General features: G+C 45.6%; 1 protein-coding gene across 8 annotated transcripts in view; it reads left to right on the top strand.

The window, feature by feature from the left end:
- The window catches only part of dnmt3aa (DNA (cytosine-5-)-methyltransferase 3 alpha a), a 47,449-nt gene extending 29,819 nt beyond the window's left edge, over positions 1–17,630 (top strand). For 4 of the 8 annotated variants that reach the window (XM_076756731.1, XM_076756724.1, XM_076756725.1 and 1 more), the window contains 17 exons: positions 5,477–5,680; positions 6,223–6,381; positions 6,858–6,965; positions 7,779–7,926; positions 8,194–8,337; positions 9,007–9,051; positions 9,667–9,746; positions 10,452–10,564; positions 11,446–11,629; positions 12,585–12,669; positions 13,794–13,939; positions 14,048–14,138; positions 14,239–14,387; positions 14,699–14,784; positions 14,923–15,004; positions 15,497–15,615; positions 16,188–17,610. In XM_076756731.1, the coding sequence (XP_076612846.1) occupies positions 5,477–5,680; positions 6,223–6,381; positions 6,858–6,965; positions 7,779–7,926; positions 8,194–8,337; positions 9,007–9,051; positions 9,667–9,746; positions 10,452–10,564; positions 11,446–11,629; positions 12,585–12,669; positions 13,794–13,939; positions 14,048–14,138; positions 14,239–14,387; positions 14,699–14,784; positions 14,923–15,004; positions 15,497–15,615; positions 16,188–16,329 (2,085 nt within the window). In that variant the 3' untranslated portion in view covers positions 16,330–17,610. Of the gene's footprint in view, positions 1–5,476; positions 5,681–6,222; positions 6,382–6,857; positions 6,966–7,778; positions 7,927–8,193; positions 8,338–9,006; positions 9,052–9,666; positions 9,747–10,451; positions 10,565–11,445; positions 11,630–12,584; positions 12,670–13,793; positions 13,940–14,047; positions 14,139–14,238; positions 14,388–14,698; positions 14,785–14,922; positions 15,005–15,496; positions 15,616–16,187 lie in introns of all 8 variants that reach the window. The other 4 variants (XM_076756733.1, XM_076756727.1, XM_076756728.1 and 1 more) reach the window with 3 other exon arrangements.
- Positions 17,631–18,841: the final 1,211 nt, after the last annotated feature.

Here is an 18,841-nt window from a genome sequence, read left to right as displayed (position 1 = left end):
CTTAACTGCTCTCCTGATTGTGCTCTGTGTGTTTGTTGAGCAGCGTCGGGTTCACTTCGAGGTCAGGGTCAGTCACGCTCATAAAGGGGGCGTGGTTTCAGAAATGGCTCATTGGCGAGGTCGTGGGGTGAGGGGCCAGAGGTCAAGGGGGGGCGGCACTAAGAGTGAAAACACTGACCAGGTCACGGGGTCCGCCAAAGTTCAAAGTCGTAACTCACGATGTTACAACCTCTCTGCCGCGTCCCGCCTTTATGTGTCCCTCACATGCCTGCTGGGGTTTTGTGCCTCTAATTCTGACTTTGATTTTACAACATTAGGGCAGTAAGGACTTCACACACGGTTCGCTCTCCTCCAGGTGAGCCGCCGGCCGCCTCCATGATGTCTGAATAAACTATTTGCAGTAAGAGTTTGAAGGCGAACGGTCGGATGTGGAGGCTGTTGATGTTCACAGAGAGCAAAGGATCGAAATCGTTCACCGAGCGGCTGTAACGTGTAACATGTAACACCGCTGAGCAGCTACACACAGATGATTCGTGCATGTGTGTCGGGCTGCGTCTGACTTTGGCTCTGTGAGCTGTGGTTGACGAGCGTTTAGCTGCTCAGAACAGGAAGTAAGCATGACATCAACAGTACACGGTCGCGGTCGATCAGTGTTGATCTGAGGGAGCAGACCCAGAAGATGATCTGCGCCATTGAAGCTTCGAATGAGGCCCGACAGAGTGGACCCCCCCCCCCCAAAATGCTCTCGACTGGCCTAATTACAGCACTTTTTATGGGTTAGTAGGTGATTTAAAATGATGCTCGTTGCAGTGAATTTGCTCCGTTCTCCCGCTCAGTTTGCAGAATATTCATGGCAATGGACTTCTCAGTGTTTAACAAGGCAGTCTTTATTTTTTAATCTAATAACAAACCCTTAAAAAGAAGTTAGCGACAAATTAAGATTAGTCACAGTTCAGTGCAGACACCATTTTCATCAATGTCTGCATTTAGACTGTGTGATTTCCACTGGACAATTCTGCTTTTATGTTGCAGTTAATCACTCTTTTACTGTTTTAATGTAATCAGACAGAAGTGATGCTGTAATCAAGTAAAGCAGGAAGCTGGGGGGGGGGGGGGGGGGGGGCTGCATGAATCTGACCCTTTAGTTTATTTCAGTGTTGCTTTCAAACCTGAGCAGATGAGTGCAGATTGGTCTGTCATCAGTGAGTCATCTGCATCCCTGAAAGCAGCAAAGCTTCCTGATGGGCTGCTCAATCAGCCAATGTTGCCTGGCAACAAACACACTCTCATCCAGCGAGCAGGATTTTGGCTGATATCTCGTAGCAACACGAGTCGGGTCCAGGCCTTCTAATGAGATGATCCGGTCCAGATGCTGACAGAAATGACCAAGTTTCCCTCACGACCACGACGACAGCGACCAAGTGTAGAAATAACTTCTGCAGGAGAATCTGATGCTCGATGTAGAGAGTCAACTTAATAAACTCATTAATAATCTAAATATCTGGAAAACATGAGCAGAAGCAGCTGCTTTCTAAACACAATCCGACGACATTTTCAGTGGTTTATGTGAATTAAAGAAACCTGATTAATGATTGGTTGTGAGCACAAAATGACAGCAACCCTAATTCATTCGAAAATTAATATAAATTAAATATTTGGAGCATCAGAGAGTTCGAAAAATGTGAAAAACATGCAGCATGAACATGTGAAAGTCACATAAATCAGAAGTCCACACAAACAGCAGGTTTCACTGAGCGCCTGTGTGCTGTGACAGAATATGTGACATGAATCACACTCTGGGCTGTCACTTCCAGTTAAACTAAACAAATAGACACCAAATGTCTCCTTTAAGATTTAATACTTATTTTTTGTTTTCCAAGCTGCTCGCCACCAACCACCATTAATTTAAATATGTTCCAGCTGTGAGCAGCTCCTCCGTTTCCTCTGTGCATCGAAGAGTCTCCGTCTTCAGTCTCTCTGCTCTGAGCCTGCTTCGTTCTGTCGCTCCTGCAGCACGTAAACCCGATGGCGGTCTGTACGTTGCAGATTTGGGGGCGCGGCGACGCCCGAGTTTCGCCGCAGGAAGTGAAAATCTTGTTGCTGAAGCGTCCCAGATGGTTTCCAAACCGGTGACGACATATGGAGTTTCCCTTACAGTGCGCGTATACGTGTGTGTGTGTGTGTGTGTGTGTTACGTCAGTGTGTTTGTGTGTGTGGTCTGTCTACGATCCATGTAACAGGCTGATTAGGATTTTATGAGGTCAAAGGTCAACAGGAGCGGGGAGGCGCGACCTCGGGGTCAAACGGAGGAGAGAACTGTCACGACCCGACACTCTCGCTTTTACTGTCTCTTCCTCCTGGATTTACGCCGCCGTCCCTCCTCGTCCTCCCATGTGTGTTTCTCCCTCTCTGTGTTTTTTTATGGAGGAATTCGGCCGAATGCGTTCCCACCAAACCGTCTCACACGTTCATTACGTGAGATGGCGGTTTTGTGCCCAGTGAGAGTGGAAACCAGATTGTTCTCTCCAGCGTTGAAAAGCAAAACGGAAGAATGTTTTTAGGTCATGGAAATGCTCCGGAGGACTCGTGGGGTTTTACATCTGGGCCAGTGAGGCTCTCGAATTTTAGTAAGCAGTGAGGTCGTGAGTATTTCTAAATTTGTCTCTTTTGAAGTGGAGCGCTCGCCGCTTCAGCGTCGCACGCTGGACGCCCCGGTCGATGCCTGTCAATCAAACGGTGCCAACTTTTCCTGTTTGTTTGGTTCGTCTGTTTGATGATTTAGAGCCGCTCGTACCTGCATTTTATGCTACTTTATGGTCCGACTTCACTGCTTCAGACGGAAATATTCTACTTTCACCCCCTTGCAGTTAACTCGCTCTGAGAGCTGCTTACATTCAAGGTCAAGATTTAACACACAAAATCAGCCTCAAACATATGATGCATGATGCAGATTAAAGTCAAAAATAGCTCCACCTCAACCAGCTGAAGCATTCAAAGCTTTATACACAGCGGAGTATCAGTAGTAGTAATCCAGTAATATCATAAAACTGTGTGGCAGGCGGTATTCTACTGCAGTACTTTTACTTTTAATGCTTTAAAGGAAAGGTCTGACAGTTTGGGAAATACGTTTATTTGCTTTCTTTCTGAGTGTTTGGTGAGATGATTGATACCACTTTTGTGTCCATCCATTAAATATTAAGCTACAGCTAGCATCCCTGTATCTTAGCTTAGCATAAGAACTACAAACAAAGGGACACATGTAGCCTGCCTCCGTCCAGAGGTGTCAAAATCCACCAACAAGCACCTCAATGATCAACATGCTGTGAGCTTTCAGTGAGCTTTAGAGGTGCTGCTATCATTTCACAGACGCTGTTTCCCGTCATTTCCGCTCCTTAAGCTAAGCTAACCGGCTCCTGGATGTTAAACTTGCTATCGATCTTCTCACATAACTTTACTCCACAAAATGAATGAGTGTATTTCCTCGAGTGTATTTTGTTGCTCATGCTTTTGTACTGCTAGTTAAAGAAAATGTTAAATTTGGGATTCACCTACTTGTGAGATTGATATTGCTGCTTTCACTTGAACATATGATCTAAATACTTCTTTCCACTAGCGAGAGGCTTCCATAGGCTTGATAAACTGTACGTCAAGTCAGCGCTGTAGACTAACAGTTAGTGCTGAAGTGGAAAGCTGGCTTTAATTTGAAAACCTGACCCTCTGTGCTGTATCTCCAAACCAAACACGCTCCACTCTCCTTCTGTCTGCATTATATTCCTCAGTTTTATAATATAATCCTATTTACTCTCTCTCTCTCGCTCTCGTTGTCTTCTCTCTGTCTCTCTCTCTCCTGAGCTGAACCCGCTGAACTGCATCCCCACCGCACCCTTTCTCAGCGCTCACTTCCTGTTTAGAGGAACAATTAAAGGATTGTTCCTGCGTCCTCGGGGCACTCAGGCCTTGATCTGGAGCAGCCAGCACATCGGCTCCAAAGGCCCACATAAAACATCAGTTTCGGGACCTCCTTGAGGGACGGTGTTTGCCTCGTAGACCAACGGGAATAAAGCTGAAAGGTTACGATAGACGAACGCGCACGAGGCCGCGGGGGGTCACTCATCATCAGAGGCAGCAACACGCAGCGTCACGTGATGCTGTAGCTGACAAACGGCCACTCAGTGCTCATCGGTTTGATGATGAAACACACACATACCTGCACGTTACAGCAGCCTGCTTTCAAAACGACGGCGTTGACGCTCGATTAGATGAGATTAAACTTGGCTGTTATTGCGCATTAAAGCACCAGCACGGCTAAAAGCATCCAACCAGGTAGCAGCACAGTTACTGTTTTTTTCCTTTAAATGAGGCTTGACGGTAAATAGGTACTAAAACACAAAGTCAGAAGTGCAGTTTACAACATTATTACTGTTACTGTCTTCATCCTGGCTTTTGATTAGAATACTAGAACTCCTGTTTCTATCACCTTATCTATTTTTATTGTGTTATTCATCAGTCTTTATCTGTTGTATTGGTTTTATTGATTGTCTTATCTGCGTCAGTCTCAGCTTGTGTTACTGCTCACGTTTGTGTTGTTTTATTATCACCCTGACAGTCATCTGTGGAGCGCTCTAACCTCCTCAACAGGTGCTAAACAAATAAAGCTTGACTGATTTATTGACTGATTGATAGGAGAAGAAGTAGTACCAGGTATGGGGGTATTTGCTGTGATAGCGTTGGTGATTCAGTCCTGCAGCTCATAATTTATTTTTGCTTTTCCAAACTCTCGCCAAAGTTGCCAAAGTACGGTTCAGTGTCTTCTCTCTCACTAAATGGCATCATGGTACTCAGTGTCTGATAATGTGAAAACAGAGGAGCAGAGGAGAAGGTGCTGTAAAGGTTTTGTGTTTTTACTTGATAAAAGAGCTGAATGAGTAATGCCTTATCTAATCGTATGAGCGCTCGTGGAGGAGGAGGAGGAGGAGGAGGCTGTGGAGAGCATGTGGAGGCATTTTCCCCAAAGGAAAATTTGACAAAAAGTCGGCCATAAATGGTGAATCCGGTAGACGTGGCGCTGCTGCTGCTGGTAAAATAACAAGGAAATCACTTTGTAATTTTGCTCAAATTAGGTTAAAAAAATGCACCGTTCTTCTTCCACGGTACTGAATCAGTATTTACCATTTTAAACGAAAATGAAACGACATTTAAAGTCTGTGTGTTACGCACCATCTTTGTTTTATTTGTTTTTTTTTTCCTTTTCGTGTGACTTTGCACTCAGCTCGCAGTGGATTCATGAGGAATTATCGCCTGATGGTTCAACTCGAGCGCTCGTCCCATTGTCTTTGCGGGCTGTAGTGAACTTGGTTTGAATCATGGAGCCACAGCAGATTTCAGATTCAGCCCAGATAACACAGACGCGCGTTGAACTGTCCTGTAAAACGGCCTCGGAGGTGGTTTGACGCTGCGCTCTGCTCCCGCCTCACAGGCCGAGCGGCGGGCGTACAGAGAGGCCGAGATGAACATGATGGACGACCTATCAGAGGGAGACTCTCACAAAGAGGAGGAGCCAGCCAGCCCGGCCCCTCCCCCTTCACAGCAACACACGGACCCCGCCTCCCCAACAGTCGCCGTGACGCCGGAGCCGGTAGCCAGGGGGGAACAGGCCACGCCCAGCGAGGTAGAGTACCAGGTAAACTTACCTACAAGCATCTGACGTGATGAAGCAGCGAATGTTAAGAGCTGGAGTCCCAGAAGAGTCATAACATCTGTCACTCATCGCTTCGCTTTCTGCAAACTCAAACATTAATGAATGAAGCAGTAATCTGTGCTCAAGGCGCCGTTTGGTCGACGTCCAGAGACAAATGGCCGACGTTGTGAATTTAAAGTGAAACACGCTCGATGACATAAGCGGACGCTTTCCTCAGAGTGCAAACGCAGCACATCTGAGCCTGATCTGACCTTGATGATGGAGGTCAGGAGGCTGCAGAGCCGACTGAAATATCGTGTTTCTCGACTGTTTTGGCCTCGAAAAAGTGATTTTCCTTCAGTACTTCAGACGCTTTATTCACCAGCATTCAGTGTAAAGTGCTTTAGATTGAAGACGTGTTGAATCAGTCTTTACTTTACTGGAGACGTTACTGTTTTTCACGTGTATTTATTGGAACATCGAAGATTTGCCGGCACTCTCTCTGCACCATCTTGACAGCCACCATGTTTTCTGTGAGTCAACAGGATGGCAGGGGTTTCGGCATCGGCACGCTGGTGTTCGGGAAGCTGCGAGGCTTCTCCTGGTGGCCCGGCCGCATCGTTTCCTGGTGGATGAGCGGCCGAAGTCGAGCCGCCGACGGAACTCGCTGGGTGATGTGGTTCGGAGACGGCAAGTTCTCAGTGGTGAGTGGTTTTGTGGAGGAAACCCTCAGATAAACCGATCGAATAGGAGTGTAATGTGTGTTAAATCCCCAGCAGAGACGCTTCGGATGCTTAGAAAGGGGACCCAGAGTCCTCCCACAAAGAGTAAGAGAGAAAAAGAGAGCGCCTGTTGTTGTTAGAGACGATTTTTAAGGAAGTGATTTGGCCTGAAGGCAGGAGATTAATGTCTTTAACACCTCCTTCCCATTCCAATTTCATGTTTATAGAGATGCCAGAATATTGTCCCAGTTAAGGCTTCATAATCTTTTCAAATTAAATGTTACCCTGCACAGCTCAACAGTTTGTCAGTGTTCACTCGACACTTCGTTTCTTTGCCTTTTGAGCCAGCTTTCCTAAAAATACACACACACACACAGAATCACCTTAGATTTCAAGGCCTTGTTAACGTTCACCTGTTTTTCCCTTAAATCTCGATCATAATGTCTTCGTTTTTGCAGGTTTGTGTGGAGAAGCTGATGCCCCTGAGCTCTTTCTCATCTGCCTTCCACCAGCCCACCTACAACAAGCAGTCCATGTACCGGAAAGCCATCTTTGAGGCTCTGCAGGTGACGATCCCGCCATTTGAACTCTGCTTGTGGTTAATGTCATTTTTGATGGCTGATGGCTTTTCTGGTGCTGCACTGATTCTGTTTCTCTAGTTTCAAGTTGATTCATTGTTAAATAGCTGGAAAAAGCAAACACATTTTGCACCGACGTGCTTCACAAAGTCAGACTTAAGGTCATATATGTGCATCGCAGATGTTGTGGAACTAAGGCAAGAATAAAATCCAAACAAGCTTAAACACAATTTTAAACCCAAGGCATCAGATCGAGATAAAAAAGGGTTAAAATCAGCTGAAAATCAGAGGATGAAAGAGGGTCTGAAGGTGCGTCCTGAAAGCATCAGCAGACCCAGCCGGTCTGAAGGCCTCTGGCAGGCTGCTCCAGAGCCGAGGAGCCATCATCTCTGGATCAAACCCAACATCTGAAAGACCAAAATATAAATGTACGTGACTGAAGGTCATACGTTACTCATTCCTGTCTTATGTAACACGATCTGCAGATTAGCATTGAAACTGGCTGCTGTTTTGCATTTGTGGAGGTGTTGTTCTCATCTCGCTCTGCCCACAATTTATAAGCGGTAACACGCAGGTACGTCAGTTCCAGTCTCATATCTTCATGGCTTATTTTTTGATCCGGCTATGCTTTAATATACATATTTATATTTGTTTCTAAGTAATGCAGAACACGTGGTCCTTTACTCTTTCTGCGACGTCACACTGGTTTATCAGTCATTCAGTCTTCTGTAGGATCGTGTTGTGTGTGTCAGGTTTCCACCGTTGTAGCAGCACTTGTGTGTGTGTTTATTTTGTGTGTAGGTTGCCAGCGTACGGGCGGGGAGGCCTGTTCCCTCCTGTGATGCGAGCGATGACGCGGACGGCGTAGAGATTCAGACCAGTCAGATGATCGAGTGGGCCATGACCGGCTTCCTCCCCAGTGGGCCGCAATCACTGGACCCTCCGGAGGGTAAACACACGTTTGTTCAGATATAATTAACGCAGCCTTTCACACAGGCTGTCATCGAGAGCGTGCGAGGTGTTGAACTCGTTCCTGTCAGCGAAAAGTGACTAAAGCAGAAATTTGTTCTGCGTTCTTTGAGAGCAGCTTCAGTCCACAGCTCAGAACATTTCCACTTTATTATTTCCCCAAAGTCTTTGGAAGCTGAGCTCCTTCTGAACGTTTCTCCCATATGATATTAAAAACCACTAAAGATGATGTTAATTATCCCCGCAGGCGAGCAGAATCCATATAAGGAAGTGTACCCAGAGATGTGGGCCGAACCCGAGGCGGCGTACACGCCTCCACCTGCCAAGAAACCGCGAAAGAACGCAGCTGAAAAAGCAAAGATCAGAGAGGTGATCGACGAAGGGACCAGAGGTAAACACACTAACGTGCAATTTCAGCCGAAGCTGCTCATTTTCAGAAGTCAACCTGCAACTTCTCTGGAAGTTTATTTGGAAATATTGTGCAAGTGGAGGAGTGAGTGAGCTCCTCCGCTCAGAGAAGTGTGGAAGTCAATGCAAAGAGCTTCTGAGCTGATTTAGAGTTCAGGTGTTTCAGGCATTTTTGATTCTGCTCTTATTGGCTGTGCTTCACACGCAAATGACACTTCTGTACAGAGGCTTAAGATAAGATAAGATAAGATAAAGTTCAGTTGTTACAGACAGCAAGAAGCAAAAGGAGACGTAGAAAAGAAACAGAGAATACAGCTTCATGATTGAAACGTTCGTATTACACATGAGTAAGCTGTGGATAATAGAACAAAGTACAGTAAGTATAAGCAGGAAAACATATGTGAGTTTGACTGCTTGTCTTTGTTTTTGTCACTGTTGATTACAGACAAACAACCAGAACATCGTGTCAGAAATAGACAATTTGTCCAAGAGAAACTCCAAAATAAAGGCAGATTTTATTAGTCTGATAATGACATTTACACTTTGGAGGAACTAGATGTTGTTTGTGCAGATCTTCTCCTTTTCTGCGATCTGCCTCCATGTGCTCACGTTCACAGTGTTGATGTGAATGTGTGTGTGCTTTGTGTTGCAGAGAGACTCATATTTGAGATCAAAAAGAAGACCAGGAACATAGAAGGTAAGGGTCTTAAATGTGGACTTGAAATACAGAAGCGATGCGTTGATTATGTCTTTGGCTGTTCCACAGTCAGTTTGACTCAGTGGACGAAAAGCTCGTTTCTATCAGCTGATCTGTGACTGTAACGAGGCCCGCACGCTGTTTACTCCGCTGTTCTTACACGATCAATGGTTTCATTCCTGTTTAATACAGAAACATGGTCATTGAGGCCAGTCAGGGTAAATATTTTGCATTTTATATCAGTTACGCCTGAATTAAATTGCTCGAATCTTAAATGAAGTCTCAGGTTCCAGCTCGGAGCGAAACGTCTCTGGAATCCGATTCTTGTTCCTGTTTGCGTTTTTGGCATTTAGCTGATTCGTTGATGCGGCAGTGATAATTCACAGGTGGACTGCAGTGACGGGCCGGCCATCCAAAGTACATCATGAGCTGGAAAATGAATTTAACGTTATAAATCACGGCACCTGGCCGAGTAATTATTCAGAGTTTGTTATTGATCAGGAGCACATTGTGGTAATTTGGGACTAACAGGCAGCAAAAGTCTTACTTTAATGTAATCAAAGGGCTAAACTAAGCATTAAATATGATACTGTGAGCTTGTCTGTGTGTCTTCAGATATCTGCATCTCCTGTGGAAGCCTCAACGTCTCTCTGGAGCATCCTCTCTTCATCGGAGCAATGTGCCAGGGCTGCAAAGTAAGACCCCCCCCAGAGACCCCCGCTGTGGGCCGAGCGATGATTCAATATTAATGTTGTTATTATGGAATCGTGTGATGATGACGCGATCGTTTCATGAGGTCATTTAACTAATTCTTGAGTATTTATTTTTGCGTTTGAGGAGCCTTTTACAGTTCATGACATTGAAGCTGCGACACTGTTAAACATAATTAAAGCACAAAGACAATAAATTTAATGTTTGAGCTCATCGGCTTCATAGGTTTTTGTAAACATCTGCTTTTTCTGAATTTGATGCATCAACACGTTTCAAACACTTTGTAGAAGCGTGTCGGTAAACACGGCTCGTCACAGTAAAGACTGTACCACGCACGACCAAAAGCACGTGTCAGCATCCAGAGGTGGACGCAGAGCGGAAACGTGTGCTGACGGCTCCACGTTTCGGGGGTCCACAGTTTGTTTTTGGAAATCGTTGACCTCCTCCAGCTCGATTTGTTCCAAAACCCAAATATATTCAGTTCACGGTGTCGTAAAACAGAAAAGAAAAAGTCCTCTCATTTGAGAAGCTGGAACCAGAGAATGTTTGACAGCTCGGCCCGATGAGCAAGTTAAACATCAAATTAGACGAACAGATATTAAATCCTCACGCCGAACCCGTCCTCAGAGACTGAAGTGAGATTGAATTATGACGGACGGCCTCCCTCTGTGCCTCCTGACTCTGTGCAGAACTCGTTCCTGGAGTGTGCCTACCAGTACGACGACGACGGCTACCAGTCCTACTGCACCATCTGCTGTGGAGGCAGGGAAGTGCTCATGTGTGGCAACAACAACTGCTGTAGGTCAGTACAGTGTGGACGCGCTGGTGGGTTTTGGGACTGGCAGGCGGCGGCTGCTTCTTTTTGTGGCCAGGACGGGGTTTTGGATTTCACATGGGCAGAAACAATTCACCCATAAATGTCAAATGCGATTTATGTCTCCCTTTATTGGCGGCTGAGTCGGCCAGCTCGTGAGGAGCAGATTTATTTATGTGAATTTACAGTTTGTTTTGGCGTCGGGACTCTGACCTCATCACTGCAAACATGCAGCAGATACTGGGAGTCATTCAGTGGTGGAAGAAGTACTACATGTAAAAAATACTCTGTTACAAGTAAAAGCATTCGAAATATTATTCAAGTAAAAGGACGAAGACGTCAAAATACACTTAATTGGGATACATCAGTAATGCTGCAGATGGTAAAGATGGAGCGAATTTCAGTGTTTTTTTAAACTGCTGATATCTTACATTTAAAAAAACATCATCATTTATTATCTGATTTCTATTTTGTAGTAATAATCTTCATCTGCCAAGTAACAAGTGACTAAAGCTGTCAAATAAATGTAGTTGAGTACAAGTATAAAGTCGCATAAAGTGGAAATACTCAAGTAAAGTACAAGTACATCAAGTATGTGGTTAAGCACAGTCGAGTCACTTTCCACCACTGCAGTCGTGATAATAAACATCAACCCAAAACTGCAACTGAGGAAGATCAATATTCACCCACAAGTCCTCCTGATGTGCAGAAACAGAATCAAACTGTTAATTTGAGCATATTTAACCCACAGAAGCAGCAAATGATGCACAGATTAAGTCTAAAAAAAGCAGTCTAAGAAAGCAAACAAGGAAAGCACAGGTGTGATGGTGTGTGTGTGTGTGTGTGTGTGTGTGTGTGTGCGTCTGCAGGTGTTTCTGCGTGGAGTGTGTGGATCTGTTGGTGGGAGCCGGCTCGGCGGCAGCAGCCATCAAAGAAGACCCCTGGAACTGCTACATGTGTGGCCCCCGGAGCGCCTACGGCTTACTGCGACGGCGGGACGACTGGCCCTGCAGACTACAGCACTTCTTCGCCAACAACCACGAACAGGAATTCGTAAGTGCCGCAGTTTCCTTTCATGTCTTCTCACGTCGTTTCATTTCCTCGCAGAGAGAAACTGAGGCAGGCGTGTTCAGATCTTTATATGTGTGAAAGCAGCAGAAGTGCAAAAGCATTAGCATCGAAAATATACTTAAAGTACCCACAAGTACTCATTATGCAGAATGGCCCATTTCATAATAATATATAGCACTGGATAATAGTCTGTGATGCGCTCAAGTGTAAATCACTTTAATGTTGCAGCTGATGAAGGTGGCACTGGTTCCAGTGACTCTGTATGCTACTGGCTCGCTCTCCTTTAATCACATATCATCATTTATTTCATTTATTTATTAATAATCGGCAGCTTCGAGCTGTCAGATCGATGTAATGGAGTACAAAGTTTAATATTCGCCTCCAGGATGTAGAGAAGTTGAAAGAGGTGTAGTTACCTGTTAATGCGTCTCTGCCCTTTATATTTGTATTATTTGCTAACGTGTCACACTGGCTCTCACACACTCCTGACTTCTGTATTGATCTGTGTTTTCGTGCGATGCTCCACTCGTATTCCTCCTGATGCATCCACCCTGACCCCTGTAACAACCATCTGTACAGCTCAATCATTTCACTTCAGTCCAGACAACACGCTGTAAGTCAATTAGGTGCAGTAAATTTGATATATCGGCCGTGTTATATCTAATCCGAACCTTGCTGGAAATTCACCACAGTTGAAGGATAAACATCGATATCTGGGGATCGGCGAGGCTTCTCCTGCAGAGCTTGTCCCATTTAAATTATCCACGAAGGCTAATACGCATCAAAACAGACGCTGCTCACATTCAATTATTGATGCTTTTCAGCCTGACTTCTGCAGAAAGGCCAGATCGTCATCTTAAATGAAGCTGATGTGTTTGCCGTCCTCGCTCTCTCCTCGAGTCCGTCTCATCCTCCTCCTCTCATCGCTGTCTTTCAGGAGCCAGCCAAGTTGTATCCTCCAGTTTCAGCAGAGAAGAGGAAACCAATCAGAGTCCTCTCCCTGTTTGACGGCATCGCCACAGGTGCTTATGGACTCTTTATTTTCATTAACTATGAAGCCGCTGATCGATAGACGAGGTCAGCCGCTCCGTCGTGTTCTCGGCTGCTTCTGGATGGACTGGCGTGCAGGTTGTTCCGCTGACTTTGGTGATCCTTAAAACTCGATGCACAGACTCATGACTCCCTCACTGTGTTTTTAATCGAGTCCTGCTCTCACGCCCTGCATGCTGTCTTTGGTTGGTGCTCAGAAACGCAGCAAAAATAAGAAACTACAGGCAGAGGAAAGGACCCCTGCAGACACACACGATGAGTGATGATTGGGAGATTATTTCTGTTTGAGTCTGTACATTGTTTTCTAGTAAAATCCTCCTCATTCTGCCTTTTGCTACTCTGTTAACTTTTAATTCAGCCTCATTTTAATTTGCCAAACCAACATCCCAGTCAGCCTTAGCTTTAGTTCCTGTGGTGTTACTTGGCAAAAGTTAGCACGCTAACATGCTAAACCAAGATATAAACATGGTAAAACATGTATATACCATCAGCATGTTAGCATGTTGGTGTTAGCTTTTACCTCAAAGCACCGTTGTACCAAAGTTTTGGATTTTCAGGTTTGATTTATCAAAAGTTGAGTCTATAAAATGTCAGAAAATAGTGAAAATGCTGCAGCGGAGCTCAAGATGATGTCTTTGAATTGTTGGTTTTGTCCAGAAAGTCCAGAAAAAATCAATTAACAGTGCTAGAAAACAAAGACAGAGAGAGGCAGAGTTAAGCTGCTGTTGGCTGAAAGACTTGAATTATTCATCCATTAGAAAATTGCTGCTCGCTCGTTTTCGGTCACTTCACTAAAGCAATTACTCAACTAATCATTTCAGCTCTAGAAATGTGTGTGAGCAAGCTTACCTGTGTGTGTGTGTGTGTGTGTGTGTGTGTGTGTGTGTGTGTGTGTGTGTGTGTGTGTGTGAGAGAGAGACAGAAACACACTCAGACTGCAGAACGCCTCGTTTGTTTGGTCTCATTGCTTGAATAAAGGAGTTGTCAACATTCATCCTGCTGATCTGTGTGTGTGTGTGTGTGTGTGTGTGTGTGTGTGTGTGTGTGTCTGTGTCTGTGTCTGTGTGTGTGTGTCTGTGTGTGTGTGCGCACTCAGGTCTGCTGGTGCTGAAGGATTTGGGCATCCAGGTTGACAAGTACGTGGCGTCTGAGGTGTGCGAAGACTCCATCACTGTCGGCATGGTTCGACACCACGGCCGCATCATGTACGTGGGCGACGTGCGCAACGTAACACACAAACATGTAAGTGAGAGTCCTCCTCGCCGTCACATGACGCGCTGAATTGCGAATACGGCACGATGGGAGAAAAGCTTTTGATTGTTCCGCTCCGCCGACTGTTTCTGTGCTCAGATCGAAGAGTGGGGACCGTTTGACCTGGTGATAGGAGGAAGCCCCTGCAACGACCTCTCCATAGTCAACCCTGCAAGAAAAGGCCTTTACGGTGAGAAGCGGTCGAGCTTGGTGACACATGTCTTTGAATCCATTTTCATATTAAAGCTACGAAGGCACGGAGGCGCTGAACTTTCTCTGTCCGCCCGCAGAGGGAACCGGCCGGTTGTTTTTCGAGTTTTACCGCCTGCTGCACGAGGCTCGACCGAAGCCGGGCGACGAGCGGCCGTTCTTCTGGCTGTTCGAGAACGTGGTCGCGATGGGAGTCAGCGACAAGCGGGACATCTCCCGCTTTCTAGAGGTAACACGAACACACCAGCTGAGTGCAGCTCTGACACACATGCACATAAATACAGAATACAGGTGAGTGAAGCAGGACAGAGAAGGAATATAAAGATTTACAGCCCCGACGGGAAGCCAGGAGGCTTTCATAGACGCTTTCTGTAGAAACCCAACAAGCACCACACAGAAAGCACTCGAGCACCTCAGCTTCATGTGTTTCACCCTTTGTTTCACTTGATTATCTGACGAAAAAAAGCATCTTAACAATCATAAAGATGTCTGGAAAGCTCATGGGGCTTTCGAGGAAGTAACCCTGCTGCTCCTCTCCAGTGTAACCCAGTGATGATCGATGCCAAGGAGGTCTCTGCCGCCCACCGCGCTCGCTATTTCTGGGGCAACCTGCCAGGCATGTCCAGGTGATACACACACACACACACACACACACAAACACACACACACACGCCATCGTTAACTGCTCTCCTTTCATTATCAAAGCTGATGTAGAGCAGCCACGAGCCGCCGGCACGCTCTCACATTTTCTCCACCCTTTTCAGACCTCTGACTCCGATGACCAACGACAAGCTGGACCTGCAGGAGTGCCTCGAGCACGGCCGCACAGCCAAGGTATCCACCCACGTGAGTGTGTGTACCTGTGTGTGTTTGTGTGTGTGTGTGTCTGCGCTTACGATCATGTGCTATCAAGCTTAAGAAAGATTGAGGGTTCGACAGCAAGTAGAGCCAAATGTGGAAAGATTCAGTCTTTGCATGTAAGTTAATGTCTGGCAGTTATGGGCGGAGCATTGATTTCTCCTTTGAGCACAGATGGATTCTATATTTGAGGCATGTCCTTCTAATTCTGAAAAAAATATACCATCATTCATGTCTTTTTACTTCAGTTTTTACTGCGTTTTCCTGCTGTACTTTTTCCCTACAAGCAAGAGGAGAAGTTAGTCTGTTAACGATGACGTTAGTCTGACGATAACCATCTTAAAATCAGAAAAAGCTTCTGTACGAACGCAGAATAGCTGTAGAATTAAAAAAGGATTTGTGTGTGTGTGTGTGTGTCTGTCTGTGTGTCTGTCTGTGCTGGCGTGTTCGTGTGTGTTTGGCTCTGGATGTTGATTCCAGTTTGAGAAGTTGCGTACGATAACGACACGCTCCAACTCTGTGAAGCAGGGGAAAGACGAGCATTTCCCCGTCTTCATGGACAACAAGGAGGACATCCTCTGGTGTACCGAGATGGAAAGGTACAGTGGTGTGTGTTCGGCTCTGTTGTGCATCTCTGCTCTGTGTGTGTGTGTGTGTGTGTGTGTGTGCGTGTGTCTCCACTTTTACCTTGTGTGCATGTCCTCATGTTCACTAAAGAAACTGATGAATATGAGTGTGTGTATTGTGTTCGGTGTGTGTACAGTGAATAGTACTTTATTAACACTATGTTTTCGTCTGTTTGGTGTAAATAAGTATTGATTAGGTGACTGTGTGTGTGTGTGTCTGTGTGTGTGTGTGTGTCCCTTCACAAGCCTGACAGCATCTGGTAGAAACACGTCAGTGCACACAAGCTGCAGCCTCTCGTCTTGTTGTGCAACATGTGCAGCATTCACTGATGAACCGTTAGAAAATAGTGACGAATGTGCGTCACGACGTCCAAAATAACGTCTTAAGATTCAGACGATGTGACTCCTCGTGTTTGGGAATGTTAATCCGTGGTTGTAACAGCTGCTGATTCGTTTGTGTGGACGTTTGGTGAACTGGCTGATTGTTCCAGCTGAACTCAGCGCACCTCTCACCCTGAAATGACCAGCGTGTGGTGTGTCCGCAGGGTGTTCGGCTTCCCCGTCCACTACACCGACGTGTCCAACATGAGTCGTCTGGCCAGGCAAAGGCTGCTGGGACGTTCCTGGAGCGTCCCCGTCATCAGGCACCTCTTTGCCCCGCTCAAGGAGTACTTCGCCTGCAACTAGTCACACACGCCAACAACTCTCTCTCTCTGTCACACACACACACACACACACACACACATACTGTCCATACATAAACAATATGTAATGACAGACACACACAGATAACTACACACAGTATACAGCTAGTACATGAAGGTTGGGTGACACAGATGACCGGACAACACACACACACACACACACACACACACACACACACACACACACACACACACACACACACACGCACACACTGTAAAGGACTGCTTCCCCAGATCCCATGTAGACCACTGGCTGAACTTAGTCCCCTGGTGCTACCTTGCTAATTTACACACACACACACACACACAGACACACACACACACACACACACACACACACAGTGGTGAAGGGTCTTTGTACTGTATTTGTTCACACACAACTTCCTGTCCGACCTTGAAACTGGTGTCTTCTGGCTTTACTGTGTCAAAGCAGCTGGAGTTCAAGTCCTCCAGGGGGCGCAAAACTGACAAAGACGATTTTTAACAGCTCTCAGAATACATCAACACACCAATGAACCCCTCTGAACCGTAACACTTAACTGTATTCGTGTGTAGGGATAGTGCCGCTGGTGTATTACAGTGCAATGAACACACACACACACACACACACACACACACACACACACACACACACACACACACACACACACACCCACACAGACACACACACACACACACACCAGTTAACGCTCGTGGTGCTGGTCAGTGAGTGACAGAGTCCAAATGGTGCCACTTTAATACACTTTTAAAGTTTTTGGTGCTCTTGGAGACTGAACGGTCTCTGGTTGCGTCAGTCGCTGCAGGTTCGCGTCCCTAACAGAGTTCAAACACACGCTCACAAGCAGGCGGAGGCAACACAGGCGAATTTAGCGAGAGCGCGCAAGGGAGCGTCCGAGGGAAAAACCAAGGCAACTGTGTTCAGACAGATTCACGTGAAGCCTTTTTTAACACGACTACAGCTGATCAGACTGTAAAAGCTGCTCTGGAGGTACAAATCATGTCAGTGGTTGAGTTGAACGTCAGTGGGCTGAGCTAAAAACAGGCTTTTTCTGAGGGAGGGGCAAAGCAACCGTGTCAGCGACGCCCCGCCGCGTGAAACACTGAAATAAAAGAGAGAAGATGCCTCAGAAGTCTGTGGTTATTTTATTTTTTTCCTTTCTTCATGTTTGTTAGCCTAGCGTCTGTTAGCTTCCACTCATGAGGTTGCAAGTCGTCCTCTGGCTCATAAATACACATGAGATAAAATCCACACATTGGCAGTTCCAAAAGAAATCAAAACTCACCAAAGGGGAATAGAAATAACGTTTAAAACGAGACTAATTCGGTGCAGAATCTGGGAAAAATAAGACACTAACAGACTTTTTAAGAAACATCAGAGCCGAGATCATCATGGGAAACCTTGCAAATGTCTCCAGCTCCAGGGTTTGGAGCGCCCTCTGGTGGGGAAACCAGGAGAAAGAGTGCACAGCAAGGACACGCTCACGCTGGGGTAAAACAATGCTTTGTGTGCCACAGAGTTAGTGTCAGCACTCACTGGATGAGAGGAATTGTACAAACAAAGACAGAATAAAGTCAGCTTTTAAACTCAGTGCCTAGCCGTCCTCAGGCCGTTCTTACATATTTAAAAACTGAAGTTTGCTGCATGGCTCTTGGTTGTCGGGACCTTCATCCACTGTTAGGCTTCCCTACAACAAGCACTTAAACACATATGCTGTTTTTATTATTTCTCGGTGGTTTCTGCAGTATTTTAGGCAGTGATTGTACATTTAGGTTATGCTAATGCTTTGGTGAATATGCTGTGATATACTGTACACTCGTAGCATTTTAGGAATCGGTTCATTTCCTCATGCTGGTATGCAAGACTCCGTAACATTCGTAAAAGTGCTCTTGTAGTGCGTTGAATACTGTTCGGTGTTGCTCAAATGACTGTGATGTTGATCTTAATGGTGCAAAATTGGAATAATACTGTCTGTCACTTTAATGATTGTGTCACTTGCCTGGTGGATAGATGTCATAATACTGTACCAAACCTCAGTGAAAAAACACTCTATTTAAGCCCGCGGTGGTTGTTATGTTGATGTACTTTCTGTTCAAATAATGCTTAAACAAAGTCCAGAAAAGCAGTTAAACTGTGAAATGACAATATAAGGTAGTCTTTCTATGTAGCTTGGTGAACTTGGTGTGGCTCAGTTTGTTTTGACCCATCATGAGAGTGACTTTCGTGGAGTGTGACGCACTAGCCAACATCAGTTTGCTGCCTGTTTGAAGGGACTGGAGGTCACAACGTCATTTTCTATAATCAAATACACACGCTTTTATTTTATTGCTTTTATTTTGAAAACATCTTGAATATGTGTACTGACTTCCTGTCCCTCAGAAACCACTTAAGTGCCCATTTGCTCATGCCCATGTCTGTGTGTTCTACAGCAAGCGGAAGGATGACGTTTGGCAAAATTTGAGGAAAAAACGCAATTTTAAGCTCCCAACAGGCTTTA

Source organism: Chaetodon auriga, chromosome 18 (assembly GCF_051107435.1).
Source record: "Chaetodon auriga isolate fChaAug3 chromosome 18, fChaAug3.hap1, whole genome shotgun sequence".
NCBI classification, from domain to species: Eukaryota; Metazoa; Chordata; class Actinopteri; order Chaetodontiformes; family Chaetodontidae; genus Chaetodon; species Chaetodon auriga.
This window is presented reverse-complemented; position numbering and strand designations above follow the sequence as displayed.